At 44.7% G+C, this 19,514-nt stretch overlaps 1 protein-coding gene across 1 annotated transcript in view; it reads right to left on the bottom strand.

Annotated features, from left to right (window-relative positions):
• Window positions 1–19,514, bottom strand: part of LOC126987680 (neural cell adhesion molecule 2-like) — a gene marked incomplete at its 5' end in the record, with an annotated part of 163,970 nt that overhangs the window by 32,586 nt on the left and 111,870 nt on the right. The window contains 1 exon segment of the mRNA XM_050844806.1: window positions 15,365–15,524. Within this exon segment, the coding sequence (XP_050700763.1) occupies window positions 15,365–15,524 (160 nt within the window).

Genomic DNA, 19,514 nt, shown 5'->3' with positions numbered 1-19,514 from the left:
TGTGTGTGTGTGTGTGTGAGTGGTTATGTGTGTTTGTGTCTGTGTATTTATCTTTTTGTAGAATACAGAGGCTTTGGTCTAGCTTGGACAATACTCCTTCCCAATCTATATTTGTCCAACTTTTCCTTCATGTTATGGACACGCTTCAACAATGTCTTTGTTTAGTCTATTCCATGTATCCACACTTTTGTATGGAAATCGGTACTTCTTTATGTCTTGCAAACATTCCTCTTCTTCAGTTTATTGTTGTGTCCTCTTAGTTGCCTCCTCTCTTCCATCTCGATTAAATCAATGCAAGATGGCGCCACTGTAAACACTCGCCTGCGCCAGAACGGGCTGGGCCGACCATCAGGCCCCACCTGGAAGAAGCCTTGGGCCGACCATCAGGCCCCACCGGGAAGATGCCTACCGGCGCAATAGGCAACAACGTAAAAAAAAAAAAAAAAAAAAATCATTTCTATATAACACGTCCATTCCACTTGTATTCCTGCCAAATGCTATCAGGTCTCCTCTTTCTCTTCTTTCTTCGAGTGTTGGTACACCAAGTTCCTCCAATGAAGTCTCGTTTGACAAATTTGATAGTTCTTGTACCACCTAAGTTGCAATCCATTGAATCCCTTCGAGTTTCCGTATATTTTTTTTCCTATGTGGTGACCAAACAACCGCTGCATACTTTAACCATGTTCTTATCAATGCTGTAATTACTTTCTTCATCACGTCCCCATCCAAGTGGTGAAATGACATTCTAATATTTTGCAGCAATCTATTAGCTTCTCGGAATATCTATGTGTGTGTAACTCAGGTGTCAGTGTATCTTATATTATGATTCCTAAATCTTTTTCTTCATTCATTGCGTCGACGGTGCCCCTCCCATCCTATGCACTCCATATGGTCTATTTTTACTTTTTCCCATTTTCACTGTATGACATTTCTTTTTGTTAGACTCCATTCCCCATTCTTTACTCTATTCATGCATCTTATCTAACACTTCCTGCAGCATATTACAATCATTATCATCTCTTATTTTTCTAAGCAGTTTGACGTCATCTGCAAACATACAAATATAACTCTTTGTTTTTTCCGGCATATGATTTATATATATATATATATATATATATATATATATATATATATATATATATATATATATATATATATATATATATATATATATATATATATATTAAAAAAAAAGAACATTATTGTCGCTAAAACTGATCCCTTTGGCATTCCAATTTTGACTTTTCTTCAATCCGATTTATTCATATTTTAACATGGTTCTCATCTCTCTGTTTGTCAGGTAATTTTTCATTCATTCTGCCATTGTGTGTGTGTAATTCACCTCTTGGTCTGCTGCGGGTCTCTCCCGAGACAGCCAGCCGTTCCCCTACGGAAGAGCACAGAGCTCATAGTACCGATCTTTGGGTAGGACTGAGACCACTCACACACAACACACCGCGACAACGAGGTCACAACACCTTGCCTGACGTCGCGTACCTACTCACTGCTAGGTGAACAGGGGCTACACGTGAAAGAAGACAAACCCAACTTATCTTCACCCGGCCGGGGAACTGGACCCCGGTCCTTCTGACTGTGAGCCGGACGCTCTACCCCTGAGCTACCGGGCCGTGTGTGTGTGTGTGTGTGTGTGTGTACTACTACTGCTACTACTACTACTACTACTACTAAAACTATTACTGGTAATTCTGTTACTAAATACATCTGTGCTGTTTATCTCTCACCTAACTCTACCAACTATATAAAATTCTTTGACTACTTGAACTCTACAGTGGAGCACATCTTGACTCACTCTCCCTTCGCTGAAATCTCAATCTTAGGAGATTTCAATGTTCACCACCAGCTTTGGCTTTCATCCTCTTAGACTGACCAGCCTGGTGAACTAGCCTACAACTTTGTTATCCTCAATGATCTAGAGTAGTTGGTTCAGCACCCTACACGTATTCCCGACCGCCTTGGAGACAGGCCAAACATACTAGACCTCTTCCTTACCTCTAACCCTTCTGCTTACTCTATCAAACTGTGCTCTCCGTTGGGCACCTCTGATCACAACATTATTTCTGTATTCTGTCCTATCGCTCCTGTACAGCCTCTGGACCCACCGAAGTGGAGATGTTTCTGGCATTTTGCTTCACCTCGGTGGGACGACCTGAGGATGTACTTTTCCGATTTCCCGTAGAATGATTACTGCTTCCATGAGAGAGACCCCTCTGTGTGTGCCCAGCGTATTGCAGAGGTGATTAACTCTGGAATGGAGGCATACATTTCACGTACTTTTTCTACTCCTCATGCTAAAAAGCCTTGGTTTAATCACGCTTGTTCTCGTGCTGTCAAATATAGAGAGGCAGCTCACAAAATGTACCAGATCCTTCGAACTCCCGCTAACAATGATCTTTACATCGCCCGGAATTGTGCCAAATCTATTATTCGACTTACCAAACCCTCTTTCATCCATAGCAAATGTCATAACTTTACTTTTCTAATTCTTCTCGGGACTTCTGGCACCTAGCCAAAAATATTTCCTCCAATTTCACTTCATCATCTTTCCCTCCTCTCCTGAACACTGACGGCAGCACCGCCGTCTCATCTATCTCTAAGGCTGAACTCTTCGCTCAAACTTCTGTAACAACCCCACTCTGGATGATTCTGGGCATATTCCTCCTACTCATCCCCCCTCTGACTCCTTTATGCCTGCTATCGAGATTCTTCGGAATGATGTTTTCTATGCCCTCTCTGGCCTCAACTCTCAGAAGGCTTATGGACCTGATGGAGTGCCTCCTATTGTCCTTAAAAACTGTGCCTCCGTGCTGACACCCTGCCTGGTCAAACTCTTTCGCCTCTGCCTATCAACATTTACATTTCCTTCCCGCTGGAAGTATGCTTTCATACAGCCTGTGCCTAAGAAGAGTGACCGCTCCAACCCTTCAAACTACCGCCCTATATCTTTACTTTAATGTCTATCTAAAGCTTTTGAATCAATCCTTAACCGGAAGATTCATAAGCACCTTTCCACATCTGACCTTCTATCTGATCGCCAGTATGGGTTCCGCAAGGGGAGTTCTACTGGCGATCTTCTTGCTCTCTTAACTGATTCTTGGTCATTTTTTCTTAGTCGTTTCGGTGAAACTTTCTCAGTTCCGCTAGACATATCGAAAGCTTTCGATAGAGTCTGGCACAAGTCTTTGCTTTCTAAACTGCCCTCTTTCGGTGGTAGACGGTCACTGTTCTTCCCCTAAACCTATCAACAGTGGTGTTTCACAGGGCTCTGTCCTATCACCCACTCTCTTCCTGTTATTCATCAATGATCTTTCCATAAGAAAATGTCCTATCCACTCATACGCTGACAACTCAACTCTGCATTATTTAACTTCTTTCAAAAGAGGGGGAGGCGGTGGCTGAGTGGATAGCGTGACGTCGCCCCGTTCAGGACGACGCGGGTTCGTGCCCCGCCCGGTGACACCAAGCTGGGATTTTTCAGCCGCCGCTGAGTGGCTTAAGACTACCCACCTATCAACCTGGACTCTAGATTCTAGGATTAAAGATGAGCTCCGGGAGAACAGCATGAGCCAATGCAAGATGGCGCCACAATAAACACTGACCTGCGCCACAACGGGCTGGTCCACACCATCAGGCCCCTCTAAACAAGCCTACAGGCGCCACAGGCGAAGACGTATAAAAAAAGACCCTCTCAACAGGAATTACATGACTCCAGACTGGAGGCTGCAGAACGCTTAACCTCAGACCTTGCTATCATTTCCGATTTGGGTAAAAGGAACCTTGTGTCCTTCAGTGCCTTAAAAACTCAATTTCTCCACCTATCAACTGGACACAATCTTCCAAACACCTATCCCCTATTCTTCGACAACACTCAGCTGTCCCCTTCTTCAACACTAAATATCCTCGGTCTATCCTTAACTCAAAATCGTAACTGGAAATTTCACATCTCTTCTCTCAATAAATCAGCTTCCTCGAGGTTGGGCGTTCTGTATCGTCTCCGCCAATTCTTCTCCCCCGCACAGTTGCTATCATATACAGAAGGCCTTATCCGCCCTCGTATGGAGTTTGCATCTCACGTGTGTGGGGGATCCACTCTCTCTCTCTCTCTCTCTCTCTCTCTCTCTCTCTCTCTCTCTCTCTCTCTCTCTCTCTCTCTCTCTCTCTCTCTCTCCCCTAATATTTTGATTTCAGGAATTCTACCACGGACGTGGGATGAGGGCGACTTCTACAGTAAGGCCTTCAGCCTCAACAACCGCCTACAGACTCTCTGCGGAGAGCTTGACGTCGAGTTCTTTAACGCCTGGAACCATTTCTACGGTCAGAGTAAACTTTTCCATAGGGACGGCATACACCTGTCCCCCATCGGGGCAGCCAGATTCGGAAGGCTCCTCAACGACGCCGTACGTAACGCCCGAACAACAAAAAACGAGTCTCAGCCACGTCCTTACATTCCGCATAGATGGCTACAGATTCTTCAACAATGATCGTGTAAACCGCAGAGGTGGTGGTGTCGCCCTTTTTGTCAAAAGCTATTTACAACCCACTGACAAAACACCAAGAAACAGTAACGTTGAACATTTGTGGGTGCGAGTAAACACTGCAAAAGTCATTTTAAATATATCTGTCACTTACAGGCCTCCGGGGCAATCACTCGATGCCGATCTTGAAATGTACAGCGTCTTAAGGCAGTCACTTAATAACAGCGACTCACTGATACTAGGAGACTTTAACCTCCCCCATATCGACTGGGCGACACTGTCGGTTACAGAAGGTGAGTCCCATAGAATGATCGAATTTTTAGAGGAAAATTATCTAAGCCAAATGGTTTCTGAACCAACTCGACAAAATAACATACTTGACCTTGTTATAGCGACCCAAGATAACCAAGTCAGTAATGTCACGGTAGGAGAACACCTCGGTTCCTGCGATCATAAACTAGTTGGCGTTGACATTAGAGCTCAAACATCGGTGACTGAAAATAAAGTAAAGGTGCCCAATTTCAAAAGAGCCAACCTCGTAGAAATCCGACGAAAACTAATAGATATGCAACTATCAGATGATGGCAATGTACAGGACGCCTGGCTAAGCTTTAAAAATCACTTACTCAGCAGGACACATTTGTCCCCTTGTGCGAGAAGCGAATTAACACTAATAAAAGCCCACCTTGGTTTAATAGCGAAATTAAACACTCAGTGAAGGAGAGAAAATTGTTTTACAGGTTAAAGAAAGAACAAAGCACGCCCGAAAACATTAGACTCTACAATGATGCCAGGCGACGAGTAAATAGATTAGTGCGTCAGGCAAAGCGTAGATATAAAGAAAATATTGCAGCCAACTGTAAAAATAATCCGAAATCCTTCTTCAGTTACATAAACAACAGAAAGGCAATCAGAAGTGGAATTGGACCCTTAACAAACAGCGACGGTGCACTAGTGACTGACAGCCAACACGTTGCAAACCTATTAAACAATTACTTTTCCTCGGTGTTTAATAATAACAGTCCTCCCACCACTACCACCAACACCAGTACTAATGTAAATCCCGAGCATGCATTGCCTAACTTTGAAATAAAACCCGATGAAGTCCTTAAAGCCCTCAAATCACTTAAAACAAATAAAAGTCCTGGACCTGACAAAGTATATCCAACTCTGCTGAAAGAAACAAAGAGCGAAATACTCTCCTCCCTCACAATCGTATACAATATGTCCTTGCGACAAGGCATCGTCCCTTCAGATTGGAAAAAGGCTAACGTGACACCGATTTTTAAGAAAGGAGACAAAAAAGTACCAGGTAATTACAGGCCCATTAGTCTAACTTCGGTTGTAGGTAAGCTACTTGAGGGCATAATTAGAGACAAAATTGTGAGTTACCTTGAAAGCCACTCATTAATTGAGGACTCACAACATGGCTTCCGAAACAAAAGATCCTGCCTATCAAACCTATTAACCTTTTATAACAACCTCTTCACTGTTTATGACGTAACCAAATCACTGGACGTAGTCTATCTTGATTTCCAGAAAGCGTTTGATAAAGTCCCGCATCATAAATTACTTTACAAATTAAAGCAAATAGGTATTGACGGTCAAGTACACCAATGGATCGCGAATTGGTTGAGCAACAGACAACAAAGAGTAGTGATTGACGGATTTAACTCAGAGTGGGCGCCGGTCACTAGTGGCGTCCCTCAGGGCTCGGTTCTTGGCCCAGTGCTCTTCATTTTTTATATCAACGACGTGGATGTTGGACTCAATAATCGCATTAGTGAATTTGCAGACGACACAAAGATTGGTAACTCGGTTCTCACTGACGAAGACAGGCAAAGCCTCCAAGAGGATTTGCAGAAAATTTCAGCTTGGTCGGATAGATGGGAGATGCCCTTTAACGTAAGCAAGTGCCAGGTCCTTCAAGTTGGAACGAGGAATAAGAAGTTCGATTACGAAATGCACGGCGTTAAACTCAAAAGCGTTCAATGCGTCAAGGACTTGGGGATCAAAATCGCGTCAAACCTCAAATTCTCACAGCAATGCATCGATGCAGCAAATAAAGCGAACAGAATGTTGGGCTTCATTAAAAGAAACTTTTTATTCAAGAATAAAGATGTAATACTCCCGCTCTACAATAGTTTAGTCAGACCCCACTTGGAATATGCGGTACAGTTTTGGTCTCCCCACCATGCAAAGGATATTGCTAAATTAGAAGGTGTTCAGCGTCGGGCAACGAAAATGATCCCTTCCTTGCGCAACAAATCCTACGAAGAAAGGCTTTCTACCCTTAACATGTTCTCTCTTGAGAAACGTCGCCTCCGAGGAAAACTGATCGAATGTTTTAAAATACTTAATGGTTTCACGAATGTAGACAGATCAACATTGTTTATGATCGATGACACTTTGCGCACGAGGATCAAAATCGCGTCAAACCTCAAATTCTCACAGCAATGCATCGATGCAGCAAATAAAGCGAACAGAATGTTGGGCTTCATTAAAAGAAACTTTTTATTCAAGAATAAAGATGTAATACTCCCGCTCTACAATAGTTTAGTCAGACCCCACTTGGAATATGCGGTACAGTTTTGGTCTCCCCACCATGCAAAGGATATTGCTAAATTAGAAGGTGTTCAGCGTCGGGCAACGAAAATGATCCCTTCCTTGCGCAACAAATCCTACGAAGAAAGGCTTTCTACCCTTAACATGTTCTCTCTTGAGAAACGTCGCCTCCGAGGAAAACTGATCGAATGTTTTAAAATACTTAATGGTTTCACGAATGTAGACAGATCAACATTGTTTATGATCGATGACACTTTGCGCACGAGGAACAATGGCGTAAAACTCAAATGTAGACAAATAAATTCAGACTGCACCAAATTTTTCTTCACCAACGTTGTAGTGCGAGAATGGAATAAGCTTCCACCATCAGTGGTCCAGTGTAACACGATTGACTCCTTCAAAAATAAGCTCGACCGTCACTTCCTTCAACTTAATATCAACTAGAGCAGAAATGCAACGTTTAAGAGCCTTCTGATTAATGTAAAATCACTTAGGTTTAAGGACAGACCACCTAGTCTGGACCATGGGTTCTGTGTGGTCTGATTTTCTATGTAAATCTCTCTCTCTCTCTCTCTCTCTCTCTCTCTCTCTCTCTCTCTCTCTCTCTCTCGAGAGAGAGAGAGAGAGAGAGAGAGAGAGAGAGAGAGAGAGATAATTTTTTTTTACATAGATTTACATATAAATCCTATGGTCCAGACTAGGTGTTATGCCCTTTAACCGAAGTGATTCTATAGTAATCAGATAGCCCCAAAACTTCGCATTTCTATTTTAGTAAATATTAAGTTGAAGGACGTGTTTTTCAAGAGGTCAGTCGTGTTGCACTGGATCACTGAAGGTGGGAGCTTTTTTCATTTTCGCACTACAACGCTGGTGAAGAAAAAAATGGTGCAGTCTAAATTTACTTGTTTGCATTTAAGTTTTGTGCCATTATTTCTTGTTCTCAGTGTCATCGATTATAAACAATTTTTATTTTTCCACATTCGTAAAGCCATTAAGTATTTTGAAACATTCGATCAGTTTTCCTCGGAGGCGACGTTTCTCAAGAGAGAACAAGTAAAGAGTTGAGAGCCTTTCTTCGTAAGGTTTGTTGCGCAAGGAAGGGATCAATTTTGTTGCTCGACGTTGAACACCTAATTTGGCGATGTCCTTTGCCGCCTCCCCCTACGGGGAAGGCGGTGGTGAGTGAATAGCGTGACGGCGCCTCGTCCAGGACTACGCTGGTTCGCGCCCCGCCCGACGCCACAAGCTGGGATTTTTCAGTCACCGCCGAGTGGCCTATGATTACCCACATGCTGTCCAGAAGACCACCAAAGTAGTGATGTTAGTAAATTTGCAGATGATACCAAGATCGGTAGAGTAATTGAGTCGGATCGGGACGCTGGTATTCTCCAAGGTGAACTCAACAGATTGTATGACTGGGCGGATAAATGGCAGATGGAGTTCAATGTAGGGAATTGCAGTATTCTGAGTGTAGGTAGGAACAACCCCTCACATAACTATTGCTCAAATGACACTCTCATAAGCAGGTCTGGGTGCGAGAGGGATTTAGGGGTCTTAGAGAGCTCTGATCTCCGTCCAAGGGCACAATGCATTCAAGCTAGAAATCGAGCTAATAGGGTACTGGGATTTATTTCAAGGAGCGTAAGCAACAGAAGCCCCGAAGTCTTCCTCAAACTATATTTAGCATTAGTTATACCTCATCTTGACTATGCGGTTCAGTTCTGGTCATCTTACTATAGAATGGATATCAAAATGTTAGAATCGGTGCAGAGGAGGATGACTAAGATGATTCAGGGGTTGAGAAAATTGCTATACGAGGAAAAACTCAAACAGTTAAACTTGCATTCTCTAGAAAGGCGAAGGGTGCGTGGAGACATGATCGAGGTTTATAAATGGATGAAGGGCTTTAATAAGGGAGACATTCATAAGGTTCTGTTGGTAAGAGAACCGGGTAGGACACGAAGTAATGGGTTTAAACTGGATAAATTCAGATTCAACAGGGACATAGGCAAAAATTGGTTTACTAACAGGGTGGTGGATGAGTGGAATAGGCTTAGCAGTCATGTGGTGAGTGCCAATACAATTGTCACATTCAAAAATAAACTAGATAAATTCATGGACAGCGATATTAGGTGGGGTTAGATACACGGGAGCTTAGGGTCAAAGGATCTGCCTCGTACAGGCCTACCGGCCTCTTGTAGACTCCTGCGTTCTTATGTTCTTATGTTCTTAATCAACCTGGACTTTAAATTCTAGGATCAAAGATGAGCTCCGCGGGACAGCATGACCCAATACAAGATGACGCCACTAAAAATACTTGCCTCCGTTACAACGGACCGGGGCCGACCATCAGGCCTATCATGAGAGCCTACCAGCGCCATAGGCGAAAAAAAATGGTGGGGAGATAAAAACTGAGCCGCATATTCCAAGTGGGGTCTGACTAAACTATTGTAAAGCGGGAGAATTACATCTTTATTAAAAAAAACCCAGTTTCTCTTAATGAAGCCCAGCATTTTGTTCGCTTTATTTGCTGCGTCGATGCATTGCTGTGAGAATTTGAGGTTTGACGCGATTTTGACACACAGGTCCTTGACGCATTGAACGCTTTGAGTTGAACGCCACGCAATTCGTAATCGAACCTCTTATTTCTTGTTCCAACATGAAGGACCTGGCACTTATCTATATTATCATCAAGCAAATCTTGCAAACGGACGAGCGTCCTGGGATAAAAATGGCATGAAAATTTCTCGGAACACGATGAACATTTCTTCAGCGCCATTGCTCTATGTATCTGGAGTGAGGTTAAGTCCTAACGTCAGGTCAGGCGTTTAGGTCGCGCACGAGAGAGAGAGAGAGAGAGAGAGAGAGAGAGAGAGAGAGAGAGAGAGAGAGAGAGAGAGAGAGAGAGAGAGAGAGAGAGAGAGAGAGAGGTGTAAGGGAGATGGAGGAAGCAAGAGAGAGGGAGGAAGGGAGCGAGAGAGAGGGAGGGAGCGAGGGAGAGCGAAGCAGGGAGAGAGAGGGAGGATGCGAGAGAAGGAGGGAGCGAGAGAGGGAAGGAGGAAGGGAGAGGGAGGGAGAGAGAGAGAGAGAGAGAGAGAGAGAGAGAGAGAGAGAGAGAGAGAGAGAGAGAGAGAGAGAGAGAGAGAGAGAGAGAGAGAGAGAGAGACTGAGATACATGCAGGCAGATAGTCATATAGTATTGAAATTTGGTCAGAAAATATTAATAAAAAAAGAAATTTGAATCGTGCTAACGTTGGACTATCTAAATGACTTTTTTTTTCAATGAGCTCATATGCTGTGGTGCGCGTCGCATCACCACTCTACAACTCCAAGATCGGGGGTTCTTTGGGGCAAGTCTCCATTAAGAACCCCTTTTTATCATGGCAGGATTTATCAACCCACGAACTCTGTGGGTGTCCCCTTGGCCCCCTCCATTCAGGATTGTCTCTTACAGAAACAAACCGATGAGCAGGGTCGGCTTCTGGGTAGCTTGCCACATGCCCGCATAGCAGCAGTCGGCATTGTCATATTATACAGGTAATATATGTCGAATCTGTCTCAAGGACTAGTCGCCGGTTTGACGCATACATTACAGCGATATCTTATGATTCTACTTATACCAGTGGTTCCCAACGTTTTTGCACTCGCGACCCCTTACCCAATAGGTTGAACCTCACGCGACCCCCTACTATCAGCAGCTTGATTTACATTTTATTTTCTGTGAAGGAGAGGGAAAGAAACATCTAACAAAAAAATATTCAAGAATCCTGTAATTATTTATTAGCAAACTAAATCACAACATTAGTCCAACCTTAATTCACAAAAAGAACACAATTATTCTTACAATAATATCAACATTGGTTACAGCTATCCAGCCCAGCCAATGGGATGCCTGCTGTTGCATTTGAGCAGCAAGCCATGAAATTCGTGGCCGAGCGTTTGTTAGAGCTAGTCTCATGTCATCTCCAACATCCAATCTGTTCTTATTCTTCGTTTTTATATTGACAAAAGTTGAAAATCGTGCCTCACACAAGTAGGTAGAAACAAATGAAATACGGACACGTAAGGCTATCATGCTGACTTTGGAGTATGATTGATACATAGTGCACCAGAACTGAGTCACCGATTTCATCTCATCTGGGATGCTGGATACATCAAGTGCAGTACAGAATGGGTTCCTGACCAAGGTCTCCTGTTTTTCTGATAGCTCTGGGAAGTATCGCTCGAATTCCTTTTCTAGAGACTGAAGATGTTCAGTAATCTCATCCTTGAGGAAATGATCCAGTTAGACCTGAGACTCATCCATCACTCCAGAAAGTTTTTCGAACATAGCGATGTTTCCAAGATTGGTTTTCCGACGCCAGTTCTGCTGTTTGGAAACAAAGGCCCGGAGACTATCTTGAAAAAGGAGAATATGTGTTTTCCTTCCTTTAAGCTTCAAATTTAGCTTGTTCAGCTGGTCGAAAATGTCGGCAAGGTACTTCTTAGACCCTTATAACCAAAGGCATCAATACGTCGCGCCAAGTTCGTATTTTGTGTCCATGTCTCACAGCCACAGAGTAAGACAGGGAGCACAAGTGACTTGAAGATCCTGACCTTTGTCTTCCTACTCAGGTGTCGACAACACTATACAGTACATATACTCGTGGTGAGCGAGTCAGTAACACCATGGGACAAGCCAATCGGCCGTGACTTCCTGGCGAGACCCACCGTTATTTTGAACTACGCTAACAAGGTATTTGAAATTTTCCGAGATATCAATGTCCTCGCCACTCGCATGAACATACTGCACTGTTTAATCTATTAATCCTCTAAAACACCTGTACATTTTTCTTGCCCCAGGAGACCTGGACTTCTAAGTGCTCCGCCTCCTCGTGCAGTACCTCGAGAGCCATCACCAAGACCTCCAGCGACTCAGCAAGGGCTACTGCATCATCGTCAAGAAACAAAGTCAATAGATGATCCTCAATGACTCTAGTCAATAAATCTGCCTAGTCCATACAAGTGTTGAAAAGCGATGGGACAAGACCACATCCCTGCCTCACTCTCGTGTTCCTTGGAATAAGGCTAGACACCCCCCCCCCCACACACACACACTTCACAGCATTATCAATCCCAGACTACAGATCAGTCAGCAAACCAGTAGTCGTTGCAGGAATCACTCGGAGGCGTAGGAGATCCCAGAGTGCCTCAGGAGCCACTGAATCAAACGCCTTCTTGAGATCGACATAGGCTGCAAGCATCCTCTGTCGAAACTCACGTCGGTGCTCCACCAGTACACGAAGCGCTAGAATACGGTCACTTGTTGGCTTTATAGGCGTGAGCCCAGTCTGTTCGTCAGATCAAGAACGGTAGGAAGGCAACAGTTTTAGGGTAGGCGGTGGCCGAAGTGATAGCGTACTGGACCCACATTCACCGCGTGATGGACGACGCGGGTTCGAATCCTCACGCTACCACTCGGATTTTTCAGTCACCGCCGAGTGGCTTAAAATTACCCACATGCTGTCCTGAAGACCACCCATCAACCCGGACTCTAGAGGAAGCCGTCCAAGCGAATCAAGAACGAGTTCCGGGGGGCAGCATGAGCCAATGCAAGATGGCGCCACTATAAAACACTCGCCTGCGCCAGAAAGAGCTGGGCCGACCATCAGGCCCCACCTGGAAGAAGCCTTGGGCCGACCATCAGGCCCCACCGGGAAGATGCCTACCGGCGCAATAGGCAACAACGTAAAAAAAAAAAAAAAAGTTATATTTATATTACACTGCTCATTGTGCCGGGAAATGCGTTCGTCCATCTGCTGCTGATGGAAATTCGAGCTCATCTGCTAAAGTTTTATAGATGCGGTAGGATCCGGAAAGCTGTCGACTTACAAGGCATGAACCCAGACTGGTCCGATCTCTGCAGTTTCAGCAGCTAGCTGCGAAGCCGCATCAGCAATAAGTGAACAAGCACGTTGCCTGGCGCACTGATCAGCGTATTACAAAGGTAGTTGTTGCGGTCCTAACGGTTCCATTGCCCTTTCCAGATAGGGACGACCAACCCCTTATCCAGTCAGAAGAAATGGTGCCAGACTGACATAAGTCGGTCAAGCCCACATGCAACTCGTGGTTCATGGCTTCACCTTCAGCTTTGTGCAGCTCCGCTCTGGTGGTACAAATTCCAGGTGGGGAAGCGCGTAGCGGAGCCTCTTCAGGGCTCGGTAATCAGGTCGGAGGTCATTTGCCTTCAAATGGCCTTGGACTTCCCCACCGAGACCCCTGACATACCTCTCCTTGTCTCTCCTTATGAGAGCTTTAGTCCTACCTGACATTGCCCTATATTGGTCTCGATTCCCAGCGAGCCTGGCAGCGCGACTCTTCTCAATGCCAGGTCTTTCAGCCTCTCGAGATGGAACACAGTATTGCTGCATCTCAAAGTTCTTGACCGGACATGCAGCATGAGTTTTCCAACAACAAGCCTATGATCAGTCCCAAAGAACACAGCACTCCCGAAAACCCTGGAGTACTGTTGGATATTCTAAAGAGTAACTACGAGGATTTGGTCAATCTCCTCAGCTACTCCTCCGGCATTGATCTACCAAATGATGAAGCTCTGGTCTCTGGTAACAAGAACCCGCAATTCTCAACCTCCTGGATCTTTGAAGGAGAGAGCTTTGTATGTTCCTAGTACCATAACCATGGAGATCAACACAATAGGTGTCCCGAGGATGACACTGGTTTAATGAGTCGTTTGGCGTAGAAGACTCTCCTTTTCTTCAGTTTCACACACACTGGTAGGAGCGTACACAGCAACAAGAAACATGAAGCCTAGTATTTGCCTCAGCCTCACTCACAATATACGATCATCAACCGGAGTAACTGTGATGCCATGAACTTTGGGGGTCCGGGAACAACAAAAACAACAACAAAAACAACAACAGAGAGAACACAAGGGGTATTCCAAGGTGAAAAGGACCGGAGGGGGAATTGGAAACCCGATAAAATTAGGGTTACCTATGGGTAGGCTGCTACCACTTAACGATCTAGGGAAAACTATGTTTCCCTAGTTTCGCGGAAAGGATCGAATGGGAGGAAATGGGGGGTGGGATTACTCCGGCACCGAGGGTGAAACTCGTAGGTAGCGGGCAAGAGGGGGGGAGGTAGTCAGGGCCAGAAGGATCAGATGGTAGTAAGACTGATTAAAGAAAGAAGAACGTCGGCAACTACTTCAATCGAGTCCAAGATGATTATACCTTCACCAGGTTTCTAAGGAAATATGAACAAAACAAGCAAAACGTGTAAGTGTAAGCATGTTAACATAAGTCCAATACACCTCCCGTAACACCCACTAGACTGGGACACAGGTGAGGCGGCAGCCCGACCCTGCGGTTGTGAGTCGTTCATCGGGTGAAGAGAAGACGGCTTCTCGGAGGTTAGGCAGCGGCTTGCAGTCCCCGGGAAACACGTCGTTAATGTAAACGGTTGAACCAGCAGAGATGGACAGCTACTTTGTAGACGTCACTTGATGGAGGGAGACGGGTTCAGCAGAATGGCAGCTGCATGAATACCCGATGGCGGTGACGTGAGGGTAGACGGGTTAGCCAGCGAGACGGACAGGTTGTGTCAGACCGGCGTGGAGACTCTGGACCCGGTAGGTAGGACGGAGGCTGCAAGGGTCCACTAGTTGAGAGGGAGGCGTCGGACGCTCAGAGGTCCTGGACAGCTCAGGAGTCAGCTCCGCTCTGGTTCTCCTGCCTGGTAACCAGCCGACAAGAACTCTCCTCGACGCCACGTGGAATTAGTCAGGATCAAAGGACACAGGGTCTACCGGAAAGCGAGTCGTATTTTGGATCAACTGGCGCATGACGTCATCAGGTGGAAGGTTGGTGGGCTCAGCTATGGTTTACGCCTCAGTAGCCAGCCGGAAGCGGTGCCCTGCGGTGCTGTATGGGTTGCTTGTTCTTGTCAAAACACAATGCCTTGCAGTTGTTCAGTATCTGGCTGCAAGTCTGTAAGTAGGCTATTTAACGCTCTAGAGTCTAGAGAAAGCACCTTAGTCTGTCTAGGTCAGGGGTGTCCAAACTTTTTTTAACCGAGGGCCACATGCGGAAAATATACGAAGGGTCGGGTCACTCAGTATATTTATGGATGGATATAGATTTTAGAGTTTATAGTTTTACAGGAGAGAGAGAGAGAGAGAGAGAGAGAGAGAGAGAGAGAGAGAGAGAGAGAGAGAGAGAGAGAGAGAGAGAGAGAGAGAGAGAGAGAGAGAGAGAGAGAGAGAGAGAGAGAGAGAGAGAGAGAGCATGCACTTCAACCTCACTCACCTTGAATGTGTTTCTCTGCTGCTTCGGGCAACGTGTTAGCAGGAAGGACGGTGGCGTCGGAGCGGCCCTTTGCATTGGCGGCATAGATCCTGATAGTAAGGGCCAAGCCGGAAGGGAGGCCTCGCACCAGAAAGATTGGGGTCTTACTTGTGACATTAGTCTGAAAGGATATAAGGGCAATGGTAATTTAATTAAGGGGTGAAGGTTCCCGTTAAAAAATTAATGATCAAATAACTGGTAAATGAAAAGTACTGGAAAGAAAGTTAATGACGTTTTTCCTCCCATACGTAGTACGATGAGGCAGTTTAAATTGAAAAAATGGAGAAAATTGACCCTTTGTCTTCTGATGGTCAAGCTGGTCTGAATTAACGGAAATGTATACAGGGAAAATATATTCTTTTCTATATTTTTTTTACGGTGAATCGTCAAATAAATAAGAAATCATAAAATATGGGTGAAAAGGCAGTTGTTTTATATATATATATATATATATATATATATATATATATATATATATATATATATATATATATATATATATATATATATATATATATTTATTTATTTATTTATTTATAAGTAGGTAGGTAGACACCTACCGAAACGAGTGTAAGCCACTCCCGGTGAGGTATATACGGGAAGCGAGATGGGTGCTGCAAGCCCACCAAAGACCCTTTCTGTGTATTCACTTTCCGTCTCCCTCTTGTCTCATTAACACCCCAGCCTATTCAGGTAAAGACCGCACAGGTTGGGGGAGGCGCTGGCTGATTAACTAGAGTGCCGGTCCAGCGTTCCGCCGCGTTCCGGATGACGCGATTTCGACTCCGCCAATACCATCTAGGATTTTTCAAGTTATCGCCGAGTGCCCTAAGACTACCTTCATGATGTGCTGAAGACCATCTATCAACCCGGACTCACGGACACCTATCAACTCGGAGAAATTGTTCAAGGGAATTTAAAAAAAAGTGCTCCGGGGGGCAACATGAGCCAAGAATTGATGGCGCCACTATAAACATTTGCCTGCCCCATGACGTGCTCGGGCTGATCACCAGGCCCCCAAGAAAGCCTAACGGCTAACGTGGAGGCGGTGGCTAAGTGGTTAGCGTGCGGGCCCCGCATTCACTGCGTTTTGGACGACGTGGGTTCGAGTCCTCCGCTACCACCTGGGATTTTTCAGTCACCGCCGAGTGGCCTAAGACTACCCACATGTTGTCCTGAAGACTCTAGGAGTTTAGAGGGAACCATCCAAGTGAATCAAGAATGAGCTCCGGAGGGCAGCATGAGCCAAGAATAGATGTCGCCACTATAAACACTTGCCTGCGCCATGACGGGCCGGGGCCGCCTACCAGACCGCTGAAGAAAGCCTACCGGCGCTATACACTCAGAAATGACGGGTATATAAAGGGTATATTTGCAATGCGAGGTGATATTAATACCCATCCACCCTTTTTCTACCCTAGCCTCCTTAGCAAGGGTATCATTGAGCGCAATATACCCTTTTTATCACTGCAGAAGAAGAAAAATATTATGATCCAAATTGCAATTAAAGGAAAAACTTTGCTCTGTTTGATTGTTCAAGGTATTTTTCTGAGTATGAAATAACTTTAAATAAGACGCTAACAATCTATGTTGATGTTATCGAATGAAAATGAACATTATTACTCAACTAATATCTGGCGATGATTCACATGCGAGTTGCCACTTGTCATGTATATATTAAAATAGAAAAATAAGACACGTTATCAAAGCAATGTCTCAATATGTGGTATAATACGATGCTGTCTTGTGGTACATAAGAACATAAGAACGTAGGAGTCTGCAAGAGGCCGGTATACGCCTGTACAAGGCAGCTCCTTTGAACCTAAGCTCCCGTGAATCTAACCCCACCTAATATCGCTGTCCATGAATTTATCTAATCTATTTTTGAATGTGACAATTGTATTGGCACTCACCACATGACTGCTCAGTGCTCAGCTTGTCCCACTCATCTGCCACTCTGTGAGTAAACCAATTTTTGCCTATGTCCCTGTTGAATCTGAATTTATTCAGTTTAAACCCATTACTACGTGTCCTACCCGGTTCTCTTACCAACAAAACCTTATGAATATCCCCCTTATTAAAGCCCTTCATCCATTTATAAACCTCTATCATGTCTTTACGCACCCTTCGCCTTTCTAGATAATGCAAGTTTAACTGTTTAAGTCTTTCCTCGTATGGCAAGTTTCTTAACCCTTGAATCATCTTAGTCATCCTCCTCTGCACCGTTTCTAACATTTTGATATCCATTCTATAGTAGGGTGACCAGAACTGAACCGCATAATCAAGATGAGGCCTAACTAATGCTAAATATAGTTTGAGGAAGACTTCGGCGCTTCTGTCGCTTACGCTCCTTGAAATAAATCCCAGTACCCTGTTTGCTCGATTTGTAGCTTGAATGCATTGTGCACTTGGACGGAGATCAGATCTCACTAAGACCCCTAAATCCCTCTCGCACCCAGAACTGCTTGTGAGTGTCATTTAAGCAATAGTTACGTTTGGGGTTGTTCCTACCTACACTCAGAATACTGCACTTCCCTACATTGAACTCCATCTGTCATTTATCCGCCCAGTCATACAATCTGTTTAGTTTATCCTGATCATCTTGATCCGACTCAATTACTCTTCAGATCATCTGCAAACTTACTGACATCACTACTCATTTTTTTTTTTTACAGCAAAGGCGACAGTTCAAGGGCAAAATAATAAAAAGGGAAAAATAATGAAAAAAAAAAGCCCGCTACTCACCGCTCCTGAAAAGAGTTCAGAGGAGTGGCCGAAAGATAGGTTATTTTCGGGAGGAGAGGTGTCCCGATAGCCTCTTCTTGAAAGAGTTCAAGTCGTAGGCAGGAGGAAATACAGATGAAGGAAGATTGTTCCAGAGTTTACCAACGTGAGAGATGAAAGAGTGAAAATGCTGGTTAACTCGTGCGTAAGGGATTTGGGGGGAGGCATGCAGGCCACAAGTTCAGAAGAGCAGTCAGCGTGAAAATATCGATAGAAGATAGAAAGAGATTCAACATGGCGGCGGAATTTAAGAGGTATAAGAATATCAGTAAGAGGAGGAGAGGTGATGAGACGAAGAGCCTTAGACTCCACTCTGTCCAAGAGAGCTGTGTGAGTGGAGCCCCCCCCACACGTGAGATGCATACGCCATACGAGGGCGGACAAGGCCCCTGTATATGGATTGCAACTGTGCAGGGGAGAAGAACCGGCGGAGACGATACAGAACACCCAAACTCGAGGAAGCTGATTTAGTGAGAAAGGATATGTGAAGTTTCCAGTTAATATTTTGAATTAAGGATAGACCGAGGATGTTTAGTGTAGAAGAAGGTGACAGCTGAGTGTTGTCGAAGAATAGGGGATAGGTGTTTGGAAGATTGTGTCGAGTTGATAGATGGAGAAATTGGGTTTTTGAGACTTTGAAGGACACACGGTTCCTTTTACCCCAATCGGAAATGAGAACAAGGTCTGAGGTTAAGCGTTTTGCAGCCTCCAGTCTGGAGTCATGTCTTCTGTTGAAAGAAGTTGAATAATGTAGAGTGGAGGCATCAGCGTATGAGTGGATTGGACAGTTTGTTATGGAAAGAAGATCATTGAAGAATAACAGGAAGAGAGTGGGTGATAGGCCAAAGCCCTGTGGAACACCACTGTTGATAGGTTTAGGGGAAGAACAGTGACCGTCTACCACAGCAGAGATAGAGCGGCCGGAAAGGAAACTGGAGATAAAGGAACAGAGAAAGGGACATAATCCGAAAGAGGGCAGTTTAGAAAGCAAAGACTTGTGCTAGACTCTATCGAAAGCTTTCGATATGTCTAGCGCAACTGAGAAAGTTTCACCGAAACAGCTAAGAGAGGATGACCAAGAGTCAGTTAAGAGAGCAAGAAGATCGCCAGTAGAACGCCCATTACGGAACCCTTATTGGCGATCAGAAAGAAGGAAAGGTGCTTTTGAATCTTCCGGTTAAAGATTGATTCAAAAGCTTTAGACAGACAGGAAAGTAAAGCTATAGGGCGGTAGTTTGAGGGATTGGAACGGTCACCCTTCTTAGGCACAGGCTGTATGAAGGCGTACTTCCAACATGAAGGAAAGGTAGATGCTGATAGGCAGAGG

The sequence above is a fragment of the Eriocheir sinensis genome, chromosome 66 (genome assembly GCF_024679095.1).
Source record: "Eriocheir sinensis breed Jianghai 21 chromosome 66, ASM2467909v1, whole genome shotgun sequence".
Classification (NCBI taxonomy): Eukaryota; Metazoa; Arthropoda; class Malacostraca; order Decapoda; family Varunidae; genus Eriocheir; species Eriocheir sinensis.
Note: the sequence above shows the minus strand (reverse complement) of the source record. Positions and strands in the feature narration are given on the sequence as shown.